Here is a 23902-nt window from a genome sequence, read left to right as displayed (position 1 = left end):
CTGGGGGTGGGTGGAAGCCTGAAAGAATACTTTCTAGGGACAGAAGGGAAGTAAGGGGTGGGGGGTTGAGTAGTACTTGGACAATGAGGTTGGGAACACAATGACATCTTCATTTGGTATAGCTTTGTTGGATTTTAAAAATGGAAAGCAAGGTCCTTCAAGTTCACCATCAGTAGAATAATTATGGCACTTTTCTTCACATTCTGTTTATTAGAAATAAAAGCTAGGTAACAGCAGAGTTAAATGGGACGTGGTGGCGCTGCGGGTTAAACCGCTGAGCTGCTGAGCTTGCCGATCGGAAGGTCGGCGGTTCCAATCCGCATGATGGGGTGAGCTCCCGTGGCTAGTCCCAGCTCCTGCCAACCTAGCAGTTCGAAAACATGCAAATGTGAGTAGATTAATAGGTACCACTTCGGCGGGCAGGTAGCGGTGTTCCGTGTAGTCATGCCGGCCACATGACCATGGAGGAAGTGTCTTCGGACAAACGCCGGCTCTTCGGCTTTGAAACGGAGATGAGCGCCACCCCCTAGAGTCAGACACGACTGGACTTAATGTCAAGGGAAACCTTTACCTTTACCTAACAGCAGAGTAGCTACTAGTCCTCACTCAGCAATCCCATTTAAGACGCCGCCTTTGCATAGCTTTGCATTCCTTCACACTGCACTGGTGGCAACAAAAATAATGCAGTACTTAGACCATTTTTTTAGTAATTAAAGCTGGGGAGCTGAGAGAAGAGGAAGCAGGATGAGTTTTCTCCCTCCCCCTGTCCCAGGGGGATACGTCGTTTTCAAAGATTTGGTTTTCTAAATGGGAATTTTAGGATTTCAGCCTGACTTGGAAGGGTATTTTTTTAAAAAATATTTCCCATTACCTTTAGCTCATGGCTCCATAGGTGATCTTAGACAAGAGAGTAGGATTTTATTGAAATGTTGGTCCTTAAAAGAATGATGCGTCACTGTATGTGGCCCTTACAGTGAGACCGCTTATATCATCCATGTTTCTTTTAAGGGGGACTGCAGTTATGCAATGTGAATGGCAAAAAGTCATTTCAAGATGGCTAGAATATGACCTAAAGAGAGAATGTGGTTCTTCCACCTGGTATAACTGCTCATTTCCAGATCATCCCGAAAGGCCATCCACCCGGTTAGGAGACCTTACTTCTGTAGGTATGCTATTGATGATCTTGTGGGAGCTAATCCAGCAATTTGCTAACGAATGCAAAACGCTTTCCAAATTTCAAGTTCTCAGAGCTCATGACACTGCTGTGGTTGACCAGCCTGGGGAGCCAGAGGTCTTGCCGGGGGAGGAGGGTATATCAGCACTGTTCTGCTCAAGTGTCTCTCAGCTGGGTCAGTGTGGTCTTTCCCCCCGACCGAAGGAATTTAGAGGAGAGGGATGAGTGAATTGGCTGCCATTAGCTCCCACATGGTTTTTCAAATTGCTGCCATTTTTCACCTGTTGTTTAAGTATAATTTGCACGTTTCTCTAGCCACTTGCCCAAAGGGTCACTTGGGATCATAGAGTGCAAATACAGGCCTTCCATTTTGTCCATTCATCCTTCCATAGCATGGCTATGTGTGACTTGCTCTGCTCATCAGCTCACGCTACCTGGGGCTTTTTATAAGGACGGGGCACACGGTTGACACTTCTAGCAAAAGTTCCCCTCCCCAAGACTCGTCCCGCAAACTTTGTCAGTGTGTAAGTAAAGGAGGCCCATGGCAGGGGTAAAAGCTATAGTGCTCCACAGAAGAAATAATTTTGACCTCACCTCTGTATCCAGGCACTGTCTGGTGGCCGTTGCATTGCATGCATTTTCCACGTAGAAGATCCTGAGGTTAGTCAGCAGCATCTCCCAGCACATCTGGAATCTTGGAAAACCACCCACAGTCAGTTTAGACAAAATCAAGCTAGCATAGCATTTGTTGTTGTTGTTTTCCCTGTGGGTCATTTTTCAGCTACTGCAACAGTATATTTTGGAGTCAGATGATACTTTCTCCATGTGACTTTGTCTCAAAGAACGGGGCTGTTTTCTGTAGAGCCAAATGCTGACATTCTACTTTTTCGCAGGGAGTGGTATTCATGGAGATGCCTCTCCCATCTCCAGTCTTCCATTTCTTTTCCTCTGTCATCCAGTATCGCCCTTCCCTGGATTAAAAAGTACTCCTTTTTGTCACAGACTCTGAAGCTCTCTCTTCTCAAGAATATGAAATGTGTGTGTGCATGTATGAAAGAGAATGGAGAATATACCAATCAATTACTTGCTATGTTTGGCTTAGCTGGGTAGTACACACATAGACTTTAAAGATTAGGTTGTTGATTGAATACTCAGCAGAATGGGATGACAGTCTAAGCTCTAGTGCAGTGTTTCTCAACCTTGGCAACTTTAAGACATGTGGACTTCAGCATATGTTGGTTGGGGAGTTCTGGGAGTTGAAGTCCACACATCTTAAAGTTGCCAAGGTTGAGAAACCCTGCTCTAGTGGAATAAAAGAAGACTTCTGTTCATTTTGAATGTGAGTCTAGTGAATGCCTGTTGAATACTTCGGAAATACTAAGTTCTGAACATGAGAGTCAGTTGGGTGTGGTGAGTAAAGGCACGAGGCTAGAAACAAGGAAACCATGAGATCTAGTCCTGTCTTAGCCATGAAGCTAGCTGGGTGACTTGGGATCGGTCATACTCTCTCAGTTCAGGGAAGAAGGCAGTGGTGGCAAACCACATCTGAAAATGTTGCCAGGCAATTACCAGGAGTCAAAATTGACTTGAAGGCATACACACCAAAAGTTATGAAATTCAGAATAGGATTGTCTGGAATGTACGCTTCTCCCTCCCCAGATGAGCTCCCTGCTGCTTTCTATTTAATAATCAGACATAATTTTTCATCACAAACAGTGTGGATAATTGTCCAGAGAGCTCCAAGGTGTTGACAGGGGGTTAGTTTATATACAATTGCATTTTATTGGAAAGCTTAAAGGATCATTAGAATGTATCCATAGTGTCAGACCTTTTAACATAGAGATGGCTGAAGCAAATCACAGTTGACAGCTGTGGGCAAACACTAATTTGAACATGACTTGTATTGGATCCATATTGAATTCATTTTTTTTAAACCCACAATTCTTAACTCAGGCCTGTAGATAATGTAGAGCAAATTACGTGATGAAAAATCACAGCTTACCTCCTCAAGGGAGACACAGTGTAAGATGATTCCTAAGAAACGAGAGCGAGGGAGGAAGCTAAGCTATGGAAAGGGAGAATGAGATATTGGAAGAGGTCGCTAGAAGAGGAGGAGGTACTTCCCATTTTAATCTCATCTTTCCTTCAAATAACATAAAGCAGTCAGAATGGCCCTTTCACCCTGGTTTATTTTTAACATGACTTGGAAAGGTAGTAAACGATGTCGCTGAGGGAACATTGAATGAGCATCCTCCCACTCAAAATGAAATGCGTTCACTTAGCTTTTTCTAACTTGGCCCTCTCCTGATGCATGAACGTCAACGCCCAGAATTTCCAACCATGCCCGTGCTGGTTGGGGATTTCTGCAAGTTGGAAGGCAGCCCAGTTTAGAAAGGCGGCTCTAAATACTACAGGCTGTGTTTCAGTTGAGAGAGGATGAGACTACAGGTAAGAAGAGGACAGTGCTGTGAAAAAACGGGAGAGAGAACAAGGGCAAAAGTATAACACATGATATCAGGGACAACGGATGATTCAGACCTGAGAAAAGGCCTTCGAAGTTGACCAGGCAGAGTTCCTTAGAATGGGAAGCTGGCTGCCTGTATACAGCAGTACAGCTTGTGCATTCCAAATCTTTTTTAGCCCATGAAGAGCCTGCTATGTGGGTGCATCAGCAAGAACATGATCTGGCTTTAAGCATGTATTTATTTAATCCATTTAAGGCATACAGGCACCGTCCTTTGCAGTCGCTCTCTTGAGGCAACGTGCCAGGAGCAATGCATGCATATGGTTGACTGAAGTTGTCATGAATTGAACCTTTTGGGGATGGGAAGTAATACTGAACAGGTCCACAGCCTTGAGTTTTTAGGTTGGTTTGTTTTGACTTTTTCTTTTTTTCATGTGCCTTGTATTTATCAGTTGCCAGATCACTTCTTTAATACAGGATAGAGTCGCACAGTGCTAGAGATTCTGTTGGGAAGGGTTGGTTTGAACGGTGTGGGAACGCAAACTCCCTGCAGCTGGTTCAGGCAGCTGCCTCTGCTCCCAAGATTCCAAGAAAGTGCAGACATGGGTGCTTTAATGAGTTGCTCATATTTGCATTCCTTTATATTCTGAAGCACCCCTTTCCAACTGATACCAAAGTTCTGCGCAGCTCTTAAATGCAATCTTACCTCTATTCTTTTGGCAGATGCTACCTCCACGGCTAATACTGCAGTCTTCCTATCTCTGCTGCCACTATTGCTCACCATTATTGCTGTTTGGGTGACTTGAAATCCATTCTTAAATACTTAACATGGGCTTTTACCAAATATCCCCTCATCCCCAATCCTTCTCAGCTTATTATCAAGGTTCTCAATGCTTTCCGCTTCATCTGCAGTCTCTTCCTCTTATATGCCATTTTACCCATACTTGTGACCTTCGCTTACCCAGCTCTGTCATCTTCACCTGTCCAAAGGTTGTCTGAAACCTCAAGTGAGTCCAGTCTTTCATTTTTACTTCCATCTCTTCTGTGAAGTTTTTTTGCCCAACAGCTTAGTGGAAAACATGACATTTTAACGATCACCTATTCTTCTTTCATTGACTTGTTCTGACTTCCTTTCTGCCATTTCCTCTGATACCACTTTTGTGGTATTTTCTACACTGCAAGCCACTTGGAACAACAAGGAAAAAAGAGAAGTGTAGTTGATGTGAAGGTTCTTTAGGGTTAATGAATCTCAGAATTTTTCAGCGTTCTTGGAAAACAAGAGACGGGAAGATGCAAATTGCAGTTTTATGTGGAGCTTGGAGAGACAAGCCTTGTGGTCAGAACAGCATAACTCTGCAAGGACATAGACAAGGGGAGTAGAAAAATATGCAGGAAGAAGAGGACTAGATAAAGTGTAGGTACCTCTTTCCATGAAAATCAAAACATTCCACTGTTCTCTTTTCCATTCTCCCTAAACCTCATTCCTTCTAGATATGCCAGACTTGGTTGGCTAGTTATGGTAGTTTAAGTCTGGCACTTCTAGAGGAAACGAGGTAACTGAAAGCTACCCTCCACTAACCAAGAAACAGAATCCAGGATGGAAATTTGCAAACCGGAGTTTCTTGATTTTCACTGGGAGAGATTACAAAAACCAAGGAATAAGACTTTTCTCTCAGAAGTCTTCCAAGGGCATTTGTTAAAATTGTTAGTATCAGTGAATGACTGCCATTCCACAGGAAAAGTTGGAGCACCAGCTAGGGGACATTGTTGAGTGTTGACATCAGAGGAATGTGATGTTCCCTTTGATAGAAATCCTACAGGAGTATGGCCATCCTCCCTCCTGTATATGTTCCACCCATCCTGAAAGTAGGCCTGGCATTTCTCCGTGCCTGAAAAAGTAAATTATTCTTTCAGCTTTCAGCAAAAGAATCTTCCAAAAGGCTGCGTTGAGGGTCTCAGCTACAGAGGATTTGATGTTGCTTTTGCATTGAATGAAGAGTTCTTCCTGAGAATGCTGGCTCTGGTGTGTGTTCTGTTTCTTTAAAGCAGATTTCACTCTTTGTGGGTTTGAAGATAGTTTAGTGAAATCGGAGCAGCAAAAAGGAATCGATTTCCAACAGAATAAGGTTGGGTTTTCTGTGGCCTTTGTAGCATGATCACCCTTGCCCCTCATTTGTGAGATACAGCATTAGTTACACAGTCTTTTTTTATATTTTAATTGGAAAAATGACAAGCAGCTTTATATTTCAGTGGAAAGAATTAGAGCATGTAGACAGGAATAATTTCACAGTCATTAGTCTCTCCTGTCTCTGGTGTGCGTGCGCTCTCTCTCTCTCTCTCTCTCATGCACACACAGACACACATCCACAGGATTTCCTTCCATTATTCCTAGAACCATTAACATCATTCGTTTACATATATTTGCATACTTTTAAAAAAGTTTATCCTGTTAATACATCTTACATAAAAATAGCAATCAAAGTAACAAGGCAATTAACAAAACAGGCAAGGTCACTTCAGTGTGAGCTAAATGCTGATCTAGAGGTCCATTCAGTTCCTCTCCATCCATTAGAAAACGAGAAGCAACATCCACAAGAAGGGATAGTTGCTAAAAGAAAATACTGCAAATCCAAATTAGACTGGGTTTTCACATGGGCAGTAAACACAGTCCAGATTGGTTCAGATGTTTTGCATTGCCGTTTATTGCCAAGGGAGCAGACATAATCAGTCAATTCAGCTTTTTAGGCTGGAATCCAAATTCTTGTTCTTTGGGCATAGTGTTGATTCAAGGAAGTTAATAGGAAGATTTAGCTGCTGTTAATGGATCTCAGACTATGTCCTGGGCGGTGTCTTCCAGCCACCTAACAAAACAGTCAACAGATTGCTTACATCCTTTTTTCAATCTTAGAACTGGGATAGCTTTTTTTGGAAAAGAAAAGAAAAAATAGCGTATTTCCACCAGATGCAGATTAAATCAGCTTTGGATCCAGAGTATTTCCAGTATCTTTTCCCTCCAGTAAATGAGTCAGGATAAAACTTGGGAAGGATAAAACTAAGAAGTGAAGTACCTTTTTTCAGGATTGAGAAGATGTGCAGAGTCCAGATGCTTTTAAGTACCGGGTTTAAAATTGAGAATTTGAGACAATGTTCTTGTCTTCTCTATGTCATAGAGCTTGCTAGATCGATTTTCCAGCAGCTCTCTTCCTCCCCTATCCAGGCAGGATACCCTTCCCTTTGCTTCACTGAACATTTCCTGGAAAGAAATACTAGGGCCTTCGTAGTTACTCCTTTTTGCCACAGTTCCCTTTCACTGAGAACCTAGCACGTAATGGCAAAGGTGCCCTGTTTTTGTCCCATCAGACTACAACAGTATTTTGCTTGCACATTCTTCAAGGGCAGAAGGTTAGGACTAACTCCCTTTTCTTCCCCAAACCTTGCAGCCGGGGCAGTGGTTTAATTTTTCCCAGGGAAGCCACAGCAATGATGTCATGATGTCCCTGCTGGAAGAGGCAGGGTCAAATACTTAGCCCATTTGGGGTGGGACTTAAGGAGTAAAATAGATCCAGCGAGCTTGAAAGACATTGAGATAGCCATGCTGCTAGATTCTTTGGGGAAAGTAGGCTGAGTTTTTAAGGGATGAAAGGGGTGCCTGAAACCTCCCCCTCGAGCTGTCCCTCCCCCCTTGCCCACCCCCCAGAGAAGCGTAGAAGGGAGAGGTGGCCACAAGGTAGCGGCAGTTGCGTGGACAAATGTCTGGCATACTTTTTGCCTAAAGAAGAAAACACACAGCAGCACGTTGTTCTTCTTACAGACAGGAATTGGACAAATGTCAGCTTTTAACGCTACTTTGTGATAGCCAACCATTCATCCAGGATCGTCTTTGTATTCAAGCTTTTGTTTGGCCCCTTGAAATGCTCTTCAGCTGCTTCCTATGATCACGCTCATGTCTACAGCAGCTATGGCTGAACGATCAGCACCTCAGCAAGTTGAGAGGTACACTCGCACGTCCTTTATCACAAGCAGCCTCTTAGTATCCCTTTGTGCAAGCAGCAAAAAAGCAAGAAAACACAGTTAACCACGGCTTCCTTTACACCCATACTAGGAGGCCAAGGTTAATGGCTTTCGGACAAACCAGAATATCACTTGGAAGCTGTGGTCAACCTCGGGTGCTTTGCTTATCAACTTGCTCATGCAGGATGTGGCTACCTGGGGTTTGTGTGTGTGTCAGCTTCTTACGCCAAATGGACAAGTTCCTTGTTTTTGTTATGCCTCTTCTGTATCTGAATTTCAAATACTGTGTCGAGGAGAGTGGGAGGGTTAAAGTTCCAAGTTTAGATACGAGGAAATAGGAAAGACATGCTGTTAGTTGGAATGCATGACTTTCAATCCCTGCTTTAATTTTTTTGGAAGGAAGAGACAATTTTTCATATCATGAAGATCTTCAGAATGGGTCTCATGCCTGTATAGCCTCCAGTAAGCTGTATCAGCTCCCTCCAATCTGGTGCCCTTCAGCTGGGCTGGACTACCCAACTCTAGTTACAGGTAGTCCTCAACTTACGACTGTTTGTTTAACAGCAGTCCAAAGTTAAGATGGCCTCGGAATGGGTGCTTTACAGCCTGTAAAGCACTTCCAAGCATTGCAAAATGTCACATCACCCCCCGGTCACACGATTGCATTTCAGGCGCTTGGCAACCGGCTTGCATTTACAACTGGGTGCAGCATCCTATGGTCATGTGATTGCATTTTGCGACGCCCATTGGGGAAGCTGAATTCACTCAATGACGTAAAAATGGTCGTAAAATCAGGTCCAGTCATGTGGTGACTCTACTTACGACCGCAACGACTTACGATGGAAATTCTAGTCCCAACTGTGGTCATAAATGCAGGACTACCTGTATTCTCAGCCAGTACCCTCAATTGCCACGCAGCTGGGACAATGGAGTTCTAATGGAAATGATCTGAATGGCTCTAGGTGTAGTATAGTAGTAGTAGAGGGTATACCAAATCAACTTGTGAACTGCATAGAATTTAGAAGGCTGTGATAGTTGGATATACCCTCTAATAGCACCACACAGGCTAGAGAAATCTGGGTGGGGCAGAATCCACTCAATCCCAGTCACCACAAGCTCATATAAGATTTGATTTCAAAAGCTGCTCCCCAGAAACCTGACATTATCAGCGGCCCTGCCCTTTTGAGTGATTCCTGAAAATTAGTTTTTCATTTTCATTATGAAGTTTCATTATCTGGACCTGTCAAATTTCCTGAAAAATTGCTTTGATGTGACTGTTGTTAGATGCTAGAAGGAGATTTTATTTTAAACTAACGACTTGTATGCATCCATTTATTTTGTGTTGAGGGGTGAACTTGTAGATAAGACAACAATAGTCCCTTTCATCATCACGAAGCAGGAGAGGGATTGAGATGATTGAGTGATGCTTTTTCCATCCCTGTCTTTATTTCCACCTAGAGGCAGTTCATCAAAATTGGTGGCCAAATCCCAGCTGCTAAGGGAGGGGAACAGATTCTGGTAGGACACAGTCTGTCCTAGATAGATAATTCTAGACTGAGGGGCTTACAATTACTAGAATCCCTGCCTGCTGTTTTCAAACATGTTTTCTCCTTAAAACAAGTGTAAAGTCAGGTGTCTGGTACAAGAACAGCAGAGCAGTTAGTACTTCAGGAGAGGTCAAATCCTAATCTAAAACTGATGACTATCCTAGAAAAAGGATGGTTTTAACTTGCTTTCTAAAAAAAAAATTACTGTGCTAGATGAACTGAGAAAGGAAGAGTTAGAGGATCACTATCAAAAAAAGCTCTCATCTCTGTTAATCACTGTCATTTCCACAGAGACAGGATGGGTTACAAAGAATCTGGCTTCTAATAACAATCTTAGCAATTTGACAGATTCAGACAGGAGGAAAGAGTCTTGCCAGTCCCCTAAACCCACAGAAAGGCTGCACCCAAGTTATGTTCATCTATAATGTAAATTTAAATGTACAGTATATATAGCCTTTCACTTGTATTCTTCACTTCAGAGGCATCTACATGTAAAACTAACGTGCAGTTAGTTGTTTCATCCAAACCAAGGTAGTGCTTTGCTTGGTTTTTCTCAACAAGCTAAGATTGCCACCTGTTGTTCAAGTAGCCCTAATTAAAACTTGATTGCAGTTTCGGTTTCTGCAGAGTGTCAGACTGCTACCTTCTGTATGTATGCTAAACTGTGGTTTAGCACTGTGTTTAAATCACAACACATACAGTCTAAGCAGCTTGTACTGAAGTGTAGATGTTGGCCCAACTCATGCTTATAGTGATGAATATATTTGTACCCCTTCAGTGTCAGTAAGAAGATCTGATTCCACTGTCTTTTAAAGTTGAAATATAACTCTGCATATAGACCACAGAATACAACAATTTTGCAATTTTCTTGGGGGGAAAGGACACAGGATAAGGTAGGTAGGTAGGTAGGTATTAAATAAATATAGGGAGCACTATGAAAAGAGCTGCATCATTCCCCTCTACCAAGTGATGATACTCTTGTTCTTTGATAAGACTTTCCTAATCAAGAAGAGTGCATATATTAGATACCTAAGCACAGTTATTGTGTACATACCTGGATCAACATTTCCAAAGCACATTTGTCACCCTTGATGAGCTCTTTTGATTGTCATCATCTGTAGCTTCAAGGAGATATCTGGGAGGGATTGAAGATTCCGTTGAGGGATAACTCTCCTGTGTAGAACCCTGCATTTTACCTACTTTTGGAGTCATAAACTCAACTTTAAATTAAATTGTTCATCAGGTTTAAAATTACTTAACTTACAGGGTCCCACTCTCTTTTCACCCTGCACTAGAGCCAGTTTGGTCTAGTAGTTAAGACAACGGGCTAAAAACCAGGAGTCTGTGAGTTCTAGTCCCGCCTTAGGCATGAAAGCCAGTTGGGTGACTTTGGGCCAGTCCCTCTCTCTCAGCCCAACTCACCTCACAGGGTTGTTGTTGTGGGGAAAATAGGAGGAGGAAGGAGTACTAGGTATGTTCCCTGCCTTGAGTTATTTATAAAAATAATAAAGGCGGGATAAAAATTTAAAAAACAAAAATAAAAAATAAATTTAACTCTGTCCTTAGCATCCCCACACCAAGTTTGCAGCAGCTGCAGTACAGATGTAGCTTGCTTCAGAGCTGAGTGCAAAACTCAGTCTGGCTATTTCTTTGACTCTATGAGTAGCCTGTTTTAAAAATTGTACAATAGAAAGTTAGGATTGAAAACAGTCGGAGGGAGGGAGGATGACCTTTTGAAGCAATTTATATTTTTTGCCAGTTAGGTCTAGTGGTTAAGGCATCAGGCTAGAAACCGGGAGACTGGGAGTTCTAGTCCCGCCTTAGGCATGAAGCCACCTGGGTGACCTTGGGCTGGTCCCTCTCTCTCAGCTCTAGGAAGGAAGCAGTGGCAAACCACTTCTGAAAAACCTTGCCAAGACAACTGTAGGGACTAGTCCGGGCAGTCACTGGGAATCAAAAACTGACTCAGAGGCCCAGGACAAATATTTTTCTGCAGCTTATAATTTGTCCTGGTAGACAAAACCTTAAGCTTATTCATAAGAGCATGCTGACAATTTCTCCTCCAAATACAATACATTTTGCCTGACTGTCCTTTTGCAGCAGCATTGCTTGGAGAAACTTGGTGTGGATGTAAGTGCAGGCTTCATGCTAGACTTGAGACATACATCTCAAGTATTGAGGGAGATGGGCGGCGGCTAAATTTAATAAATAAAATAATAAATAAATACAATACAATACAATACATCTGAAGTCTCCAGACCCTTAACCCCATATTCAGAAACTTGTTTCTCGCAAGAAGACTCCCAGACATGACAGGATTAGTTTCCTGATTGCAAGAACAGAGCGATATACACTAATACATCTCTCTGCTTAGCACACAGGAATCAAAGCCTATATATAATATCTGTGCTCCAGGATTTAAATTCTGGGCTTTTTTTTCCTCCATCTTTCCAAGTCAACAAGTATCTGACCATTCTCTTCAAGGTTATGGGAGGGAGGCAGCTAGGTAGTAATGACATAATGGTTCACTTGAGCCTGGGAACTGCTGGTTCTCTCTCACCAGCTTCATTTCTAACAGTGACACTGAAGTTGTGAGACCCTGTTATCCATCTGACATATTACTATTTTCTGTTTACAGTCAACTTCAGGGCATTATTTCTCCATGCAATCTGGTCCACAGAGATAGTCATGAATTCTTGCTTATTTATTCTTGTATATCAAGCTTTGCTTTTTGGAAATCAAGTTCAGCACGTAACATAATGCACTGTAACATAGATGTCTCAGAGTTTAGGAACCAGATTATTATTTTCTACTCTCTTGGTGACATGAAGGTGAAATTGACCATGGATGTATTTTGTATCTTGAAATACACCTAAGTCTGCTAAGTGGTTGTTGAATATTCTTGAGCCTCCTAGTTGTGGGACACAAGCTCCAGCTATGCAACCCAAGTAGCCACAGGAAAGGGTTGGGGAGGGAATCCTGTATGTTCATTTTGATAGAAATGCCTTGTTTTGACCCACCATCTCATTCACCAAACTATCATTCAGCTTAGTTAACATCATAGTTAGTATTTGTAATCTGAATACAAATAGTTATTTAGACAGGTGTAAAACTGCTTTCATGAGCTTCCTGAGCCAGCTTTGGAAAAGATGTATCCTTTTCCAAACCAACTGAGAAAAAGGTTGCATTTCCCTACGCAATATTGTTCTGAGTAAGAATCTTATCTACGTCAGCATGATCAAATGAGAGGTGCTTTGGGTTTGTTTTTGATCCAGGGGACCTATCATATTCTTCATTCCCAGCTATCTAGGAAGATGCACATTTAACTTCTCTGAATCACCACCAGGCACAAGAAAAATGGCATCTCATTAAAAAATAAAAACAACTCAGAACTTCCTAAAAAAAAAAAAAAAGCTGAAAAGGACCATGGTCCAAAGTAATTTGTACCAGTGGCATTTGAATCTCTTGGTAATGCCTCTAAAGTAAACACACACAAATCTTCTCTTCATTTAGTACTTCATAGCAGTATGTTTGGTGACCTAGCATTTGAATGTCTCTCTAACTCAGTTTTTCTCAACCATGGCAGCTTTAAGATGGGTGGACTTCAACTCCCAGAATTCCCTAGCCAGCTTTGCTGGCTGGGGAATTCTGGGAGTTGTAGTCCACCCATCTTAAAGCTGCCACGGTTGAGAACACTGCTTGGTTAGCCAAGAGTGCAGTTTGCCACAAGGGCTCAGAAAATACCTTACCTAGATGTCTGGATCGGCTGATTCCTCCCAGCTTCTTGAAATAAAGTTAAGCTTGTCAGTTTCATTATGTTTGTAAGTGACCAGCTGCTTCTCCTGAACTTTGGATTTAGCAGCCTCAGCCTAGGTATGACAGGCTGAATGTCATCACTTTTGACAAAGGAAGCAAAGCAGATACATTCGCGACTGAGACTTTAGGTGTGAGCTGCCATGGGTACCAGAAGAGACACTAAATGGTTCCATCCCTCTCCCACTGCATCCCAAAAGCCTCCCAGAGTCACTTCCATAGTGTGATGGGTGGTGTATAAATTTAATAAATAAATAAAATGAGAAATAGGTGTTCTTGTCCAGGGCTCTCCCATTCAGATTGGCTAAACTGAAGTGCTTTTAAAAGGGAAAAAAAACCTAGAAAGGAAGAAAAAAGGTCAAATAATAATCATACAAAATTGACTCCTTGGAGTTTTATATTTCTAACAATCTCTTTGTTGTCATTTTTTTAAAATGTACTAATAAAACTGCCTGTTTCTTTCAGGTGGGTGTACATGGCATTAGAATAGAATTCATCAATGAAAAAGGATCAAAACGCACCGCCACCTACTTGCCGGAGGTTGCAAAGGAGCAAGGTCATTGTTGCACTTTATCTCATATGATCTGGTGAAGAATTTAAACATACCTAGGAACTTAAAATGCAATATTTGACCTTGCACTGATGTCAGATGATGGAGCAGTACTTTAATTGTAAGGGATGACTCTTCTTTTAAATGCCACTTCTGTATCTGTAGAAAACAAATCCCCTGGTTCGGAATGCTTCCCTCGATTGCAGCGATCCAGTCATACGTTGCAGCAATCTTAACAGGACAGCATTGGGCCAAACAGCGGTGGGAGACAGTGGAGCAAAATAGGCCTTCAAGATGTCATGACAGAAGGCTGTAGACACCAGCCATGCAGAAAGCTCTTCTAAAGGAGCCATGTCACCATGGAGGAAAGCATTTCATTTTTAAAAATGTCCTCTTGTCCAGCTGCTCTGGGACTGTCTTCCCACATTACTTTTAGGTAGACTCCTAAGATAGACTGTTGAGATAATTATTTTAAAAAGTATATCATACAAGTCAAAGAAATAGAATTGGCCCTATCAGGTGCAATCTGAGTCATAAAATTGACTTCATATTCTATAGAGTATCTCTAAGCCCCCTTACAAAGGACGTAAAGATCCATCATAAACATGGAGGAAAGGCTGAGATAACAGACACTGCCTAAATTCCCAGCCTTCAGCTGAAAGTTGTCATCAGCCAAAATATTCCATGGACACAGCTCCTTGGCATCAGTGATACTTTGTGAAAACCAAATACAGAGTTTGCCTTCAGAGGGTGACAGTTCCATTTCAGAGTGTAAGTGCGAGTAAAGTTTTCACTGGTAGGAGATTGGACTTTTTAAAAAAGTCTGACTAGAGGTTCTGTATTTATCAAGACTTCCATGCTGTGAAAGCACAGGATCTCCTGCTCATAATTTGGGAAAGTTGCATGGATGTTGTCATTGACTTCTACAAAACAAACCTGCAGACACGATTTCATGATTAATTCTGAAATGAATTATTTCAGAATAACTTTGTTTCCAGAATCAGGGGAGGAAGGGATGTTTTTATTGTTTGCACCTATATGGATTTGTGAATTGTTTTAAAAAAGACCACCATGGATGACTCTTAATGAATCATTCCTTGTATGTGGTAGGCAAAATACCCAAAAGGTGCTGAACTCAGAAGCATGGGATGGTGGTTTCAGCTTGGTCTCATATAAACTTGGATCTTCTAAGAAACCATGGAAGTCTCCTTGCTGATGGCTTGCTGGCTTCGCAGAGCAGGTGGGAAGCCCCCATCTATGGAGACCTCTAAAATCAAGTTGCTGTTGGCACTCTCCAGTAGTTAATCCTATTCTCATTGGCTCTGCTCTCAAGACCCTTTGAACAGGCAGGAACCAAGCAACAGTTGTGCTGGTTGGGTTGCATGGTCCTTGGGTCAGTAAGAATTGTATCCCCTCCAATGCTGTGACGCAGCATAAAACATAAGGTACACGTCTGAACTTCATGCTACGAAGTAGATTTCATTTCAAGAGCCTTTAACATTGGCTTGTTTTAAGCTACACTGATTTTCAGTTGGCCATGTGGAACATAAATATACAAGGGGAACACCAATTTACCTTTCCTCCACCCTTCTGTTATTACAGGAAAAGCATCCAGAAAGCCAAAAGCTGAAAACAGCAACAACTGCTCAAGATTCCCCAATGAACATCATGTCTGACTAATAAACTTTATTTAGAAAGACATAAGCAAATGTGTTAGTCGCAAAAGAAGTTACCAGATTCCTGGTCGGTTTTTTTTACTGCTGTAGACTAACGTGACTGTCCTCCTACAATGTCTGCTATCAAAAAACACCATGACAATTTGAATTTAGGCTTTCTTTTCCTAGACCCAAGTCAATCCCCAACCTAGTCTTTCCTGGCTGTGTGTGCTGTGGAACTGTTGAATTACAGGTTCCATCCTCCCCAGTGGGGGCCAGATTAGGGATTAGTCATTGTGTGATGCGGTTCTCGTAACTGAACAACAACACTGATAATAGAGTAACATTTATTTAGGATTATTACAAATTCCTTTGGCGATGTTCAGCTTCAACTAGCTTACCTGTGATAATTCCCATTGGGAATACAAATTTCCAGGCCTTTGGTATTCTTTGCAATCAGTTAAACTTTTTGCAGAGCTTTGATAGCTGATTTTCTGATGTGTTCTCTGCTAATCTCAACAGGATGGGACCATATCCAGACCATAGATTCCTTATTGAGGAAAGGAGGTTACAAAGCTCCAATTACAAATGATTTCAGGAAAACAATAAAACTGACCAGGTAAGCAGTCCTATCCTGTGTTTTGCTTATTTTATAGATATATAGATATATATCTGCAGTAAATTAAACATTTCTCTACACCAGCGGCAGGTAAGAAGGTGCAGTAGGGGGGTGAAAATTGTTCCTACTGTTTCGCATTTGAACTGTGAAATGGCTGTTTTTTGCAGGTGAGCATATTTCAAGGATTCCAAATAGCTCTGCTTTTGTACCTTTGCACATTCTTCCAAGCAGCCTGTTCAATGCTCAGAGTGGGGCATTTCAAACTCAGAATGGGATCTTTCCCATTGAGAAAAGTTCACATTCGAACAGATGCCCAATAAGCAAAGTTTTTCCTCTTTCTGCCTTGCATGGGGTTTGCAGGAAGGGCAGGGCCTTGGGTGGCAAATGGTCATCCTGCAGGTAGCCCCCTAAGCAAATCATAAATGCCTGGGATTGAAAATTGCAGACTTGTTGTTTTCCTGGGGGGAGAGGTGAAGGAGTAAAACTTTTTTTTTTTTTTTTTTGGGATTGGTAGAAGTTGAAGGAGCGAAACCTGGGTAGGTTTTTAATGAATGCTTAAGTCCTTGGGGGATATTAAAGTAGCCATTTTACTCCTTCACCTCTCCCCCCAGGAAAACAACAAGTCTGCAGTTTTCAATCCCAGGCATTTATGAGTTGCTTAGAGGGCTACCTGCAGGATGGTAGTTTGCCCACCATTTTTCTGAAGCAGCATCCCCAGCAATAGCATTGAAGGCTTCAGTCATAAAATGCACACTTTAGGAGGGCCTCTCCCATCCATGAGAGCTGGTCTGTTCTTAGTGAATATTCCCAGCTGGCCAAATAGGACACAATTCCATCCTTTTATCCGGATAGCTGCTAGGAGAAGTTGTAGGTTGCTGACAGTCCTGGCTATTGAAATATACCAGGAAAAGGTTTGGGATTTTGGATCAAAGAGAAAACCAGTTCTTCCAAGAGGATCCTGCCTCCATTTACAATGCAGTAGTAAGAGTCCTTTGGAAAGATTTGAGTCTTGGGACCATTACTAGATAGTCACTTCTGAGTAAGTTGGTGAAGGGGCGGATGATCTGTCAGATCCACACAGTCATGGATAAAGTGATTATTCTGATTCATGACTGAGGCTGGACAACCTGTTGGTGCCTGGCGGCTGTACGTTATGTTTTAGGGGCAAGAGGTCACAGAAGATAGAAGCAGTGATTTAAAAAACAGGCAGAGTTGGGATTTTCTCCTCCCTCCCCACCCACTTTTTAAAAATTTTGCATCTCCATTTCAAAATCGTGGAAAACCCTGTCATCGATTTCCATCAAGCACACTATGAAACTTCAGCAGTGTGGCCTGGGCAGGAAGACAGAAGCATTCAACTTTAATCTCTTGCTATTAACAGTGCAGTCAATCTTAATCTCTTGCTATTAATTAAACATTTAGTAACATTATTTCTCTAAAATCAAACCATTTAATCATCAAAACCCAAAATCAAAACTTCATTTGTTTGTGTTACAATCAAAAAATCCAAAAGCAGCTTCCAAATAGAAACAAACCCAGTTATAGTATTTTCTCTTATCAATGCTGCCAGTTTAGCCATTTGCACCAATTCCATTAACTTAATCATCAATCCTCCATTGAGGGAATTGGTGCATCCTTCCATCTTTGAGCATATAAATTCCGATTCCAACAGGACAGATTCATTAAATACCAAAAGGAAACAACAATAATACCGCCAATTAATTAATTAATTAATTAATTAATTTTATATTTCATTCCTTTGCTTCTATGAAATAAATCTACAGTTCAGCTTTTGGTTCTTTTTGCCCAAAACATAAAGTACAAAACCAAGTTTGAGTGCTCAACAGCTAAGTTTCAAAAATAATGTACAAGTTACCAAGAGAAAGCTCATCTCTGTGTTGGAAAAAGCCTCTTTTAAGCAAAGAAAAGGCAAGTAAATTGGTGCATTAAGAAATGGGGTGGTCAGTTTTAGAGTCCGTTTGAACGGCTGCAGCACGGCTTGGGAAAGGATGACACTCCACCTCCCAGCTGATCACTCACCGCTCGATCTGTAAACTCCATTTACGATCTTCTGGCTATGACCAGACGTCCGGAGGACACGGGGGGCAATTCCTAGGGTTCTCCTTTATCCAGGGAACACTTTTGGGCTCCAGGGGACCCTGCCCGAGCCCTAAAACGCCGTGCTGCTAGGTCTGCTTGCGAAGCTAAATCGCAAAGAGGCGCTGTTCAAGCCGCCATTACCACCAGAAGCCCTTCAAGTTGCCAAGGTTGAGAAACCCTGGCTTACAGTAAACAGAAACTTTGTCTTTCACCAGAATTTTTTCCTGCTTTAGGGGATTAAACCTGTCTTTTCCTTTTTTCTTTAAACCCCTCTCTCTTCTCTCTTTTCTTTCTCTCCCCGCTTCCCTTTTAGGTATCGTAGTGAGAAGATGACCGTGAGTTACACAGAATACCTTGCCCACCGTCAGCACCATCACTTCCAGAATGGCATCGGGCACTCCCTTCCACCATACAACCATTATTCCTGACACCGAGCCGTATGACCAGTCTCTGGACTTTTCTGCAAACCTCTTCCCAGGAGAACCAGCCCCTTCCTGGTCTAGCTATCTCTATTACTGTACCATTTTATGATGATAGTTTCCGTTGCCATGATGACGCTTCTCCGTGGCAGGTTAAGTTCACCATGGCAACGGGTGGAAATGCTGCATCGTTACAAAGAACCCCTTCACTTTCTCCTCTCTCTCTCTCTCTCTCTCTTTTTTTAAATGAGTCACTGTGGGCTTTTTGGATTTTCTTGTTTTTTTTTTTGTTTTGTTATGACAGCATAAAAAAAAACTTGAGATTTTTTTAATGGAACATTTTAAAGTTCGACTTCATTATCACTGAATTGTATCAATCACATTTGTCTGTGAAACTGTGGATGGAAGGAAAGAACTTAATGGGTCAGTTTGGGAGATAAAGGAGCAAAGCACAATAGCCTGCTCTTGAAATCATAAAATATTGGATCCAGATCAGAAGCAGGACTAAGCATAGGCTTGAGCAGGATTAGATATCAGTTTCTCAGCATTCCCAGAAATAAAAATTGTTAGAGACTACGTAAGCCTCCGGTTCCTGTTCTGTTAGGCCCACACGAATGGCAGTGATAAGCTGAATTGATGAATTATGATGGAAACTAATTGTGCTTTTGGTTTAGATGTAATCATAGGAAGAGTTTTATTACCCACCCAGGTTGGGATTCTGGTTCGAGTCCCTTCAACTAAATATTGCCCATTCAAATCACTGGAACTAAAAACTTACTGATGATGGTCTGTCTCTCCTCCACCCTCTACCCCCAGTTCCCAAATCAGGCTTCAGGTGGATGGCGTGATCTGCCAAGCTCTGTCGTGCGTCAGCAAGTTGACGAGCAGCGCAAAATTCACCGCAGGCATCTTGTAACTTCTCAGATGTTGGTTGCTGTTGTAGCCAGGATGACTAGCTTGAAGAAACCGTTGTGTTAGGAAGTCAGCAGGTATTAGTGCCTTAGGTGACACCTGTTTTTGGAAGAAAAGCAAGGCAGGAGAAGCACAAGAGAAGACACCTATTCCAAATTCTAAACTTCCCAGAGAGGTGTGAAGTGTTCTTTTGAGAGCAGAATTCAGCTTTTGTTGCCTGCCCTACAAGGCTTGCCCCTAAAAATTCAATAGCAAACTAGCAATTCTCGATGACACAATTTTGGGTGGTTTTATTGATGAAGTGAAGACCCAAGTAGCTATGTTGAAGCCTCCGCAAGGTCAAAAACGAAAAGAAGCCCACTATTTTAAAAAAAATCCTAAAGTTTATTAATTTTAAATTAAAAATCCAGCAGCGGTTACTTTTTTATGAAGCTGTAGTGGCAGCGCAAGAAGTATTTTTGGATAGCAGGTATAGGAGACCGTACTGAGTAGCACCATCGGTATCGTTACCGTCTCTGGGGCTTTGTCCTGGGTGGAAGTAGCAGAAACAGCTACTCCTGGCCGGCCTCGGATTTCACACCGTTCTCGTTTCAGGTGCTTTCTGAACTCTTACAAACTTCTATGACACCGAAATAGATCTCTGATCTTTGAGGTAGATCGGAGGTCCTTCCCTGAATTAGAAGAACATCATCTTGGATGAGGCAGATAATGTTTTGGCAGAAGTCCCACCCTGTTTCATCCGGTAAGGGCGTGATCTTCATAAATACAGACTTTCCACAATAACAGACAGCGAGGCGTATTACAGGCCCTGGAACATCATTCAAAGAATTGGCTCTGGTCCTACATGCAGAGGCAGGGAGAGAGCCATTTCACCACTGTCCTTCCTTCGATCCACAGTATTTAACATCCAAATCTTAACTTTCTGTTTCGATGCCTTAATTTTCAAGTAAGCAAAAAGTCCTGAAAAAAAGAAAAATGGGCAACAGATGAGGAAAGTTCTGTGGTGTCTTTCCTATCTGGAGAATGGGAAAGGGGGTTCATTTTCATGTGAAAAGTATTGTCTGTTGCTGTCTAATGCAACTTTCCCTGTTTTGCCCTTGAAAGGGAAACTTGAGCACAAGTTAAAATACACACAAAAAATGTCTCTGCTGCAAGCGTTTGGAGTATCTACCATGGCCACCCAACAGCCCCCACCCCACCCCCAGCAATCTTTCTCATTACCGTTCGTGCTTCTGGGTGAGCTCAATGTTAAAAGTTTTTTTAAAAGATCTATTTTATTTATATATATATATATATATATATATATATATATATATATATATATATATAAAGAATATATATGTGTATTTAAAGGTGCTAATCATCTTGAGCAGGTCACGTGACTGGTCATGCGGACTCTTAAAATCATATCAGATTTTTTTAGAAAAAAAGAAAAATCCTCAATATATGCAGATGTTATACAGAATTTCTTACCAGTGTAATAATGATATACTGATTTAAATGAAATATCCTGCAGGGTTTGAAGGAAGAGGTCAGCAATACTTCCCACCATGGCTTGGGGGAGGAAAAAAAAAAAAGGATCATCTTGTCAGCATAATGCACAAAATATATGTATTTTTTTTTGTTTTGTTTTCTGTTTTGGGTCTCTCAGTAGCTATTGCTTTTGGGAATTTAATGAAAGACAACAGCTGTAGTTCAAAGGGTTGAACAAACTGGAAAGGTGTGCTTTAAAAAAAACAAAACCAAAAAAACCTCCAGACCCTTTTGAGGCTGTTGTGACTATGTTTGTTCCGAGACCCGTTCCTGCAATCTTGCAAGGCTGGCGAGACGCATCAGCGATAATGTCGTACATATCGGTGATCCGGTCGCTTCAGTGACGCGCGTTTCTCCCGGGGTGCCTCTCGGAGCAGGGGAGCGCCTGCGCTGCCAAGGTGACTCCGTTTCTTGCGGAATCCCATGAGCCGCCCTGCACGTCGCAGGTGTTCACCCAGACTCGAGGCCCAAAGTACGAGGACCTCCTCCTCGGTCTGCGAAGCCGCGTCCGTGTGAAATCCGAGACAGAGTCCCCTGTTTTTGCTCACTGAGCGACAGGCCAGCGTTGTCCGGGCAGTGGTTGTGGTCTTCTTGCCTTATTTCATTCCAAAAACAAACAAACAAAAAAAAGGTTTAGTTTAGCTTTAAATGTTTTATTTCTTACACCCGTGTGGTTAAGGGCAGTTGGAGAACGAATGTCTGGCTGGAGCTAGAAGAGAGGACGTTGCAGGACCACCGTCCCATCCAGGGGAGATTTGGGTGGTGTGGCGTGTGGCGTCACACCACCTTTGCTCGTGGGTTGGGCATGGCCCGTGGTGAGAGAGGAGGCGCGTTGTGCTGACGTGCTGTCGGCTGGGAGCGGCTGGCCCACCACACACCCCCTTCACGTTGATCATCTCAGCCTCTCTGACGTGTCCTCAACTGTGCGGGTTCTTGAAACTGTCTGGTGACATTCTTGTGTGTTGGAGCGAACCAAAGACACCTCCAGTCGAGCCTCAATGCTGCTGCTTAATGCCTGCCTTCCGATCCTTCCAAGTCTCTGCAGGATGCAAATGGGTTAACTTTTTTATTTTTTTGTACAGTTTCTAACTGATTTTTGCTAGTGATGTTAATTAAGTTTGAGGAACTTCTGCAGCTCCTCCATTGAATAAACTGGTGACTTTTATGTTTAAATAAAATAATATAGAAACCCGAAATGTGCCTCTCAAATTCTAAGGGTTTCTGGTTACACTTCTTAAGACCAGCAATGATTCTTTATATACAAAGATATGTTTTCCTTGTTTTTTTATTACTGTTTCAGAAGGAAAGAAATACTTCCTTCTGCTCTGAAGCCAGTTGCCACACTGGTACATAAATGCACTGAGAAAAAAAAAAAAAACTTTTGTAACAACTTATGACTGTTTTTGTATATCAAAGCTGATTCTTTCCAAAAGATTTGGATCTAGTTTCTAAGTTATTTTAGTGTTTTATATGTTACAAGAATTAATTGTTCACCAGCATAATAATTAGTTACCTTCAATGGAAAAAGTGACATAGATGGGGAGAAGACCTACCTGGAGTAGCTCGAAAGCCCCCCCTTTTTTTCCTTTGACTATTGATTACAATATTATCACAGATTACCACAAACCTCCTTCCATTAAAACTAGATTCTTCTTATTTCCATGTTTATTTGCTATTAGTGTGAAGAAACTGTTGATTAAAACGGGCATTTTATAAGTATGGCTTAAAGGTAAAAATGAGGAAAAAGCAAAAAAAAAAAACTCTAGAAGGTAACTTGTGGGTCTGTGAGATATGGCTGTGGAAAGATATTGTAGTAGTTTTAACACTATTGTTATTACCTTTTAAATCATTTACCCAATAAAATAAGGAAAAATCACAGCTGGTTGTAGTTATGCTTTCCTTATACTTGATGCCTTAAGTTTTTGATCTGGTTGCGTTCAACCAGAAGGAACGACAGGATCTAGAAAAGGCCCCCTCCTTTTGTGAGAATAGAGCAGAAGCTGGAGAGCCTTGAAGTAAACTTTAGGAAAGTTTACTTGGTTTTGGAATATGCATTGATACGAAAGTGAACCCAGAGGTTTGCGTGTCCCATGGTTTCAAGGGAAGTCTGCAGGAGGAAGAATCTGTTGCAGGGTCAGTCCAGGATGTTTTGGGTGGTGGATTGCAGCTTGACCGCACCTGCTAGATGTAAAGTCATAACATCTGCAACATCCAAACCAGCTTGCTTTCCTGTTGTGTGTGAAGGGGACTTTCTTAATTCCCACATGCCTGGTTAAAACGATAATGCAAGCTTCCTCCACCCCCAAAGACCTCCAGATTGCTACAGTTCAGCTATAGGAAACATGTCCAGCCCAGAATGATTTTTGTGCCCTTTTCCTTACTTGCCCATCAGATTGCCTCTTTCTCACTGCACAGAGAAGAAGCCGTCTTTTTCAATGCGTAGAGCAGTGTTCCTCAACCTTGGGAACTTTACGATGTGTGGACTTCAACTCCCAGAATGCTGACTGGAGAATTCTGGGAGTTGAAGGCCACACATCGTAAAGTCCCCAAGGTTGAGGAACACTGGCATAGAGGCATACAGACAAGCTGGAATGGAGGCATCTTGTTAGCTTGCTATGGAAGGGGGAATTATGCTCCAGATACTTTTCTACCCCCCTCCTGAACAGAAGCAAAGACAGCTGGTCCTGAGGAATGATGGTTTGAGTATTACCCGGTAGTATCCAGCTGCTGTAGGTACCCTTCTGTGGCCATCCTGCTAGATTTTCTCACAAAATACTCAAGGTTCTACATAAATGATGTCATGATCGGGGTGGTATCATAGAGGAAACTACAATTTCTTGTCCCTCAGTTATATCACAGCCTTGGAATTGGGCAGCAGTTCAGAATACCCTACTTTTGACTACTGAACAATAAAGGCCAGCGGTTTACACTTAATTGCCACTCTGCAATTGAGAAGGGGAAACAAGTCAGCCCTTTTCCATTCATTGGGCAGAACAGCATTCTAAATTCAGTCAAAGATGCTTCGGATTCACCGTCTCTAAATCTTAAAATACTTCCTTTCGTCATTCAAGTAAAAATTGGCCAGCCAGGTAATTGAAGGGTTAC

At 42.0% G+C, this 23902-nt stretch overlaps 2 protein-coding genes across 2 annotated transcripts in view; one reads left to right on the top strand and one right to left on the bottom strand.

The window, feature by feature from the left end:
• AMMECR1 (AMMECR nuclear protein 1) overlaps positions 1–22673 on the top strand; it is a 94163-nt gene extending 71490 nt beyond the window's left edge. Inside the window, exons 4-6 of the mRNA XM_063313330.1 lie at positions 13475–13565; positions 15737–15833; positions 18247–22673. Coding sequence (XP_063169400.1) covers positions 13475–13565; positions 15737–15833; positions 18247–18361 — 303 coding nt within the window. The 3' untranslated portion in view covers positions 18362–22673. The remainder of the gene's footprint in view (positions 1–13474; positions 13566–15736; positions 15834–18246) is intronic.
• COL4A5 (collagen type IV alpha 5 chain) overlaps positions 1–23902 on the bottom strand; it is a 669904-nt gene that overhangs the window by 263091 nt on the left and 382911 nt on the right. The gene's annotated exons all lie outside the window — the stretch shown is intronic.

This window comes from Candoia aspera, chromosome 12 (assembly GCF_035149785.1).
Source record: "Candoia aspera isolate rCanAsp1 chromosome 12, rCanAsp1.hap2, whole genome shotgun sequence".
NCBI classification, from domain to species: domain Eukaryota; kingdom Metazoa; phylum Chordata; class Lepidosauria; order Squamata; family Boidae; genus Candoia; species Candoia aspera.
The sequence above is the reverse complement of the archived record's forward strand: the minus strand, read 5'-3'. Positions and strand labels throughout refer to the sequence as shown.